This window comes from Mesitornis unicolor, unplaced genomic scaffold (genome assembly GCF_000695765.1).
Source record: "Mesitornis unicolor isolate BGI_N332 unplaced genomic scaffold, ASM69576v1 scaffold19412, whole genome shotgun sequence".
Classification (NCBI taxonomy): domain Eukaryota; kingdom Metazoa; phylum Chordata; class Aves; order Mesitornithiformes; family Mesitornithidae; genus Mesitornis; species Mesitornis unicolor.
The window spans coordinates 4,848-13,149 of NW_010168730.1; the positions used below are offsets into that span (position 1 = coordinate 4,848).

The following is an 8,302-nucleotide window of genomic DNA, read 5'->3' on the forward strand; positions in this document are numbered from 1 at the left end:
TAGTGAAGATACCCAAAATAAAAGCTGCTTTGTCTCAAAAAATTGCTTATATTTGAAGTCATTTGATTCCAAGGCAACTAACACCAGCTCTGTGTAGGTTATTTTGACTGTTGTTATTTTTTAACATTTAGAGTCGTAAAATAACATTACTTTGATCCAGAATCAGTCAGACAGACATTTGTCTTTGTATCACAGTGCATTTGCTTTGGGCTTTGTATAGCTTGTGTATTGGTTTCTGTTAGTCTTCATAGTCACACTGAATGGTGGAATAATGTAATTGATGAAATAATCTATTTAAAATAATAACATTTTTTGTAATTTTTTCTTCTCTTCAGCTATAATCTTCTGATAATCATGGAGCCATATTTTGCTGGTTTTAAGCACGTGCAGCAGGACTATGAAGTCACTCTAGAACTCGCAAGTGAGGAGACTCAAAAAACTAAAAATGCACAAAATTCTAGGACAGGGTCTTATGGTGTCAGTATTAGAGTCCAAGGAATTGATGGACATCCTTACATAGTACTAAACAATACAGAAGGATGTTTGCCAGAAAATCCTCCTCCTCCTGGAAAAGAACAGCAGGTCATTTCTCAGACTGTAAGTAAGCCAGACATAGACTCCAATACTGCTTTTAAATTGGAGGACAAGAACAGTGAACACACAAAGTTTCCTGGGACACTGCACGTGCAACCCTGTATGCTTAAAAGCCTAAAGATAACCAATCTGGATGAAAAGGAAAATGGAATATCAGATCCTAAAGATGGAGCAATGAAGTCCTCCAATTTGTTGAACTTTCAAAGACATCCTGAACTTTTACAGCCTTATGATCCTGAAAAAAGTAACTTGAGCTTGGATAATTATCAATCCTCTGTGTGCAGTATATCTAGATCTTTTGCAGATGAAGATAAAAATGAAGCGAAGCCTTGGATTTCCTCATCTAAAGTGGTGTCCGTACAGAATACAAATACATATCTTGCAGAGCCAACCAAAGCAAATTCAAAAAAGATACCTTTGAACAGGTCAGTAGAAGTGGAAGACCAAAATAAGCAGCTGTTGGATTGTCCCAGTAGCACAATCAGCTCCAGTGAAGTGTGTGTTTCAGAATCATTTTCATCTGCAGGAGGATCCCCATGTGTTAGTCCCACTGCTTATCCAGAGCCAAGAAAGCCTAGACCAGACGTTCTTCCCTTCCGCAGACAAGATTCAGCTGGGCCAGTATTGGATGACTCACGAAGATCATCATCCTCATCAGCTACTCCCACTTCTGCAAATTCCTTATACAGATTTTTACTTGATGACCAAGAGTATGCCATCTATGCAGACAACGTTAATCGACATGAAAATAGAAGATATATTCCTTTTTTGCCTGGAACTGGTCGTGACATTGACACTGGTTCACTTCCAGGAGTGGATCAGCTAATTGAAAAGTTTGATAAGAAAGTTGATCCTCACAGAAGAGGTAGGTCAGGAAAAAGGAACAGAATTAATCCAGATGATCGTAAAAGATCAAGAAGTGTTGATAGTGCCTTGTCAGTAGGTCTTGATGTAAATTCAGATCATTTAGGTGAATTCAGTAAAAGCATGGGTAAGTCAACTGAGCACTTGCTGAGACCATCTAAAGTTTGCCTTCACAAGCAGCTATCCAGAGATCAAAAGTCACCTTCCAAAGAGATTAAGATTTCTGCTCGAAGTATTGGAAAACTGCAGACACCTGGTAAAGACGCTCAGAACAGCAACTTCAGTTCTTTGCAATACCATAAACAGAATGGAGCTGATACTGAGAGCTTGATGTTTAGGTCATCTACACTCCCAGGACAAAATAAAAGAGAGGAAGTTAGAACAGTAACCTCTACTTTGTTATTGCCAAACCGAATCACACTTCCACCTGATTCAGGAGCCAAGAAGATTTCTGTAAAAACATTTTCATCTGTCCCTAATATACAGGTAATGTTGAATTTACTCTTTAAGTTGTGTTTTGCACTCTAGCATACCCAAACTCTCATATTGTTAAATGCACATTTTTCTGCTCTTCATTAGAACAAACTCCCATCACACGAGACTTCCAAATAGGATAGCAGAATTGTTCTGGAGAAATGCAAATACAAAAAATTATTCTTCTAGTTGCAGTTATAGAAAGCACAGTTTGTAAAACAACTTATTCTTGTGCGGGTGAAGGAAGATGGTGGGGCTAAAGAAAATTATTGAAGATGATGTTCTGATGATTCTTAAGCGTAAGTGCACAGCAGTAGAATGCTGAAATATATGTAACTCCATGCAGAATTATATTTTCTTTCTTTTGGTGTGGAGTGTGCTTTCTTCTCGCAGTAAGCCAAAACCAAAACTCCGATGGATCTTTGTGAATCTTTAAGTCCACAGTACATAATTTTTTTCATAATAGAATAGAATGGAGAACTTCAGTTATACAGGTTGTATTTGTCACCACCATATGATTATGTTTTTCACATAATGTCTTGTCCTTTTAGGCAACTCCTGATCTCTTAAAAGGCCAGCAAGGTCTTGCACAGCAAACGAATGAAGAGACTGCTAAACAGATACTTTACAATTACCTTAAGGAAGGGTTAGTAAACATAGTTAGCTTTTGGAAAGAAGACTGTATTTTCTTAATGTTTATTTTCTATTGCATTTAAAATGTGAAACTGTAAAATCAAAACAGCAACTAAATGAAATGTCTGTTTCATAATTCTGTGCCTCAGCTGTGTCCTTTAAGGCATTATAGGACACACCTAGGCAAACAGGACTTTTTGCCTTAGGTTATTGCATAGAATTTGGTGAAATGTACTTGAAATTTGTGAATCAGAATATGTTTTGTCTTTTTAATACTTCTGGAGTTAAACTTCATGTGATATGGGGGGTTCATTACGAATTCAAATCATACCTCGTGGGCGTTTAAGCTTGTGGGTTTTTTAAACAACAGCAGAAAGTGGTATCTCTTAAGGTTTGACAGAAGCTCTCGTGCTGCTGTGCATTTGATCTTTTTGTCCACCTTAAACTTTTTTACTTGTTATTTTCTAATGATAACTTATTGAAAGGTGAAGGAAAGAGAAATTAATTAAAATATACATGATGCACTTATATTTCTTTGCATTCCTGATGTAGCAGGATGTGGGAGCTGTTGAAGTGTTGTTTTATGGTGGAGTTGTCAGGACTTGAAAAACCTAGTAGTTCTAATTTCAGTATGTTTGAATAATATACATGCTGAATACCTGTCTTTCGACAGCTGTAGTCTTGCAGAAGTTGCAATTAAAGACTTCAGTGAGGATTTTTTTTTTTAATTTGGAATATAAATTTTTAACAGCCTCCCTTTAAACGGTTTAATGAAATCATAGTTAAGATAATTTCTGACTGGTTCATACTCGGGTTTTTTAATGGTGGTGATTTTCAATAGCTTGGACAGTCTGAATTTATCCTGATGTTAATAAAATAGTACCTTTGATCATATTGTTGCTTACTTGTACTGTCTGTGTTTTAGAAGTGCTGATAATGATGATGCCACAAAGAGGAAAGTCAACTTGGTTTTTGAGAAAATTCAGACTTTAAAGTCAAGAGCTGCTGGAAAGACACAGGTTAAAAAGTTTTTAAAGTTGTTTTGGCTTGTTTCATAGTGACAACAGTGTTCAAACAAGTCTTTAAAAATTTGAATCCCCTCACTGACTTCAGTTAGGTAGTTCTTGTAGTCCCTCAGCAGTGTAGCTTTAATTTTAATCATGCATTGAGGAAAAGCTAACATACATAGCTTTAAAAAATAATGGCGGAGCATCTTCTCATTATGCCGATGTAAATAAATCTCTTAAGTGAAGCGAGTATTTTAATTAATGAGAAAAGCAGTAATCTAGGATATCATTTAAAAGACATATTCCAATGATAGCATTTAACACTGCCTATTGAAAAGTTTGTGTCCTGCCATGTGGTGCACTGTTTTTTCAGTTCTGAAGCTAAGTGAAGAAACGCCCAATTATTGCAGTGATAGCGTGAGATTAAAAGATTAAATGCTTACTTTTGATGATTATTTTATCCTTGGGTACAATTAGTCAAAATAAAAATATAAAACACATCTTAAGAAATTACCAAAAAAGCCAGTGTTTGAAAATCTGTCTTGACATATAAGCATGAATCTCTTTGATGTCCATTTTTTCTGTTTGGTGATACCTCAGTCAAACTCGGCTCCAAGTACTTGTGATTTATTTCATACGTTGCCTGATTTGAAGTTTTCTTTAAGTTTGCGTATTTTCTGTATTATATGCAACATGCCTGAAGCAATTACAAAGAAATTTTATGAAAATCAAATCATGGTTCCTTTGAAAATATTAGCTTGGCTTGACCCATGTGAAAAGTCCCTGGTGAGCTCAGGCAGTTGGTGCTACACTTTATTAGCCTTGCTTGTAGCTCTACTTGAGATTTTAAAAAAACAGTTGTCAAAGAACATCTTGGCTGTGTGGGAATAAACATGTCTGTTTAATTGTAGGTTTCGGATTCTTCAGCTGAAGTAAAGGCATTGGTGGAACAAAAAGCAGAACTTGAAAGGAAAGTGGAAGAATTAGAGAAAAAACTGGATCTAGAAATTAGGGTATGGCTCTCTGTTGTTACAAGGCTTTTGACTATTTCAAATATACTTAGAATTCTAAGTAAGTGGGAACTGATAAACCAGCTGAATCTTTTTTGCTTCATATTCTTTTTAATCCAGATATACCTATGCTTCTACAGAAGACCATTTGTTTTAAGTGTAGTTACTCATAGCATTTTTAAGAAATCTCTTAGTATTTAAGGAGTTTGGAGCAGTGAATAAAAATGTGCACACGCACATAAAATTTCTTAGGTATCTGCAGAGGTAAATTTTCATCTGTTGACTACAATGAGACAGACATGGAATGAGAGACAAACTGTTACTCATGTAGCTGCTGTTTAGTAATTACAGCATTATTTTTGCAGTGCTGGATTCAAAGCAATTAAGCACAGCCATGCTCTGAAGACATGAGGAGGGCATCTTGGCTTCTTTCAGTTTGCATTTTGAATCTGTGATAAGAATCAATATACTTGAAACTAATTAGATACCGAGGAGACTTCACTTCTCACCTTTCCAGTAAAAATTAAAAAGCAGTGCTTTGTGTGTTTTAATAAACATTCCGAGCTTTTAATATTCATAAATTAATAAGCACGTCTACAAGTGAAAAATATCAAAGTCTTGAAATGGCTTCTTTCATGTATTAAAAAAGAGCCTATAATTTATTTATGCTTAGTCTATTATCTTGCTTAACTTTTGGTGTATAAAATTCAGAACCAGCAAAATTCCAAAGAAGAGAGAGATGCTACGCGAGCAAGCCTGAAAGATCTTCAGTTGCAACTTGAGGAAAGTGTATGTGAAAAAGAAGCCTTAAAAAAGCAGCTGGAAGAAAATGAGAAGGAACTCAGGCAAAACCTAGAGGAGTGAGTTAATTCTAGAAAAGTTATTCCTTGGAATTTGTACCTTTTCTTAAACCTCCTATAGATTAAAAGTACCTGTGTCTGCAGAATATGTTAATGGAATCAGGCAGAGTGATGTTTGTTATTGCAGGAAATGTTTCTACCATTTAAAAAAGGTGTATTTTTAGAATATCTGGATGGAAAAGAAAGATTGCTGAATTTGTAGTCTTCCTGTTAATGCATTTCATATTTCATGGTCATAATATATAGTTCAGGTCTTTAAAATATGGAAACACTTGAGTGCTTTAGTCAAGAATATAGTACCAGTTTCAAAATAAAACACAACTTTCCACTTAAATGTCCACTTAAAAGAGTTCTCATTTTTGCCCCTCTGACATTTCATTTTTCTGTCTCATTATATCCCATTACCTTGTGGGGAACATGGGAATAGGTACTTGCATCTTTTAGTACTTGAAAGAACAAATTAGTATTTCTACAAATTAAAAACTCCTGTCTGATTTTTCCTAAGGCTTTTTCAGGTGAAGATGGAGCAGGAACAACACCAGACTGAGATCAGAGATCTTCAAGACCAGCTCTCTGAGATGCATGATGAACTGGATAATGCAAAACATACTGATGAAGGGGAGAAAGAGGTTCTGATTGAGGTTAGTTACAAATTGTCAGAAGAAGGATGAAAAAATAATCGGAATTGCATAAAGAGCAGGAACTAAGATACAGATAGAAGAAATATGTGCCTTATCTTTTCCCATTCTGTCAATCTGAAAAAGAGTTAGGGGTTTTCTGTCACCTTGGGATGAAAGAGGAATTGGCTGTAGGCCTGATGATTATGAAATAGAGAACACTGCTTATTCCATTTGTTGATAAGAGTGTGTAGAGTATCAATGTATAGTGGTTCAAGAGGCAGATTAGAATTCAGAATGATCCTAATACTTTGGAGAACCAAAATAATGAACTTCTTTTAATACTAGTGCAAAGAACTAGCTTAAGAAATTAATGCTAAGTGTTAAAATGCAAAGTAGGGAGCAGAAGCACAGGCAACAGATCTTGGGAATATTAAAAATGTCTGTATGCAGGACATGCTGAGTATGTGCTGTGTACGTGTTTTGTGCACATGAGGTGTGATTACTCTCTGAAATTACTGTCTTTAATCTCAGACACTGCAGCTGAAAGTTGTACATAAGGGGAATGTCTGGAATGATGGTGATAGTACTGAAAAACATTACCTGTGAAGAAGGACTTTAATCTGAATGGTGGAGTGAGGGAAGATTCAAAAGCACATCGTATGGAATGGTGCTATAAAGGAGATAGTGATCCATTTTTCTGGGCTGTGTGGGGATAGAGTAAGAACTAAGAGACTTAGGTACAGAGATTGAAAGTAAGTACTGGAAACCATTTTTTAAAATTAATATGGATAATTAAACAGTAGAACGTGGCTAACTGGGACAGTAGTAGAATCCCTTTCAATGTAGACTTTTAAGGACAGAATAGATGACGTGTGGCAGTGCCACATCCTTCAGTGCAGGGGATATTTACATTTTCTTTGAAAGTGCAGTTATTTACAGCTTGAGAAATACCAAATTTGATAATTACTGAAGCTGTACATTTTCGATTTGCTGCTGTTGTTTTATTTTGTGTTTGTATACATGCACGTGTGTATTTATTCTTCAGATTCACTGACTGCCCACTTCCTTCCCAGCAGTTTGGAGAGGGGAAATGACTTGCAGGGGAGCGTAGTGCGAGGAGGAAGGATGTAAAGGCATGGACTCAGTTGGGAAGCATTTCTTTTGTCTTCAGAGCTTGCAGAAGCAATTTTCTCTATTCTTTACAGCCAGAAAGATGACAAGGAGTTGTCATTGGGTTCACTTCTCTAGCAGTGTGGGAAACAAAGGTTTTTCTTTGTTCTCTTCTACCTCTTTGCTGCAGGAGGTAGGACTGAGGGAGTTGTTAAATTGCAACTTTAGTTTGACTCCTGCTGTATTTACAGACAACATAACCTTTTCATAGTTTTGCATAATCAGATATGTTGACCCATCATATAAAACATCAGCTATATGTTAGAGTTTTAATGATCTTAGGATTTAGAAAATTTTTAGCTTACTATAAGAGCCATGAAAAATATGTTGGTCATACAAAATGAAGTTGGTCTTGGGGTGCTTATACTTGGATGCTTTCCTCCTCTAAAACACAAACATTGGAGCTATTTGTCATGCATTTATGTTTAATTTTGTTCTTTAGGAGCTGATGCAAATGAAGCAGGATCTGGAAGAAGTATTAATGGCAAAAGATCAACAAGAAGAGATTTTGAGAAAAAGAGAGAGAGAGCTTACAGCTTTAAAAGGAGCACTAAAAGAAGAAGTATCTAGCCATGATGTGGAGATGGATAAACTTAAAGAGCAACATGATAAAGAATTGCTTGATCTACAACAGAGCCTGGAGAAAGCAACAGAGGTGAAATAAGTGATTACAGTTAGTCTCTACAGGGAAAAATCATACCTCTCATGGATGTCCCCTTCTAGATGTTTTCAGATACTATTATTTTCTTAGCAGAACAAATTACCGGTAAAGATTTGGGCTAGGAGATTCTTAGCTGCTGATAAGAAGTTTTATTTCATACACTTTTATATTGCTTTGATTGCTTGTCACAGCTGAAGTTGTGGCCCTTTCTTCAAGCACTTATTACTATGTTTACTTCATTGCAAACTTTGAGATGGAAGAGGTGGGAGTATAGGACAGGGGAGCATTTCCTTGTCTTGTGTTAAATGGTATCACTGAAACCTTGAGGATGCCCTGAAGAGTGCCTGTGTGCTTTGCCAGTTGTGCTGTTGGAATTCAAGTTTTGCAGTTTGTAGCAGTTCTCTGCAGC

General features: G+C 36.1%; 1 protein-coding gene across 1 annotated transcript; it reads left to right on the top strand.

Annotated features, from left to right (window-relative positions):
• The first annotated feature begins 354 nt into the window (after positions 1 to 354).
• CGNL1 (cingulin-like 1) lies at positions 355 to 7,896 on the top strand. The gene is made up of 7 exons (XM_010179132.1): positions 355 to 1,944; positions 2,484 to 2,578; positions 3,491 to 3,584; positions 4,484 to 4,585; positions 5,294 to 5,442; positions 5,948 to 6,083; positions 7,675 to 7,896. The coding sequence occupies exons 1-7, from the start codon at positions 355 to 357 to the stop codon at positions 7,894 to 7,896; spliced, it is 2,388 nt and encodes a 795-aa protein (XP_010177434.1).
• Positions 7,897 to 8,302: the final 406 nt, after the last annotated feature.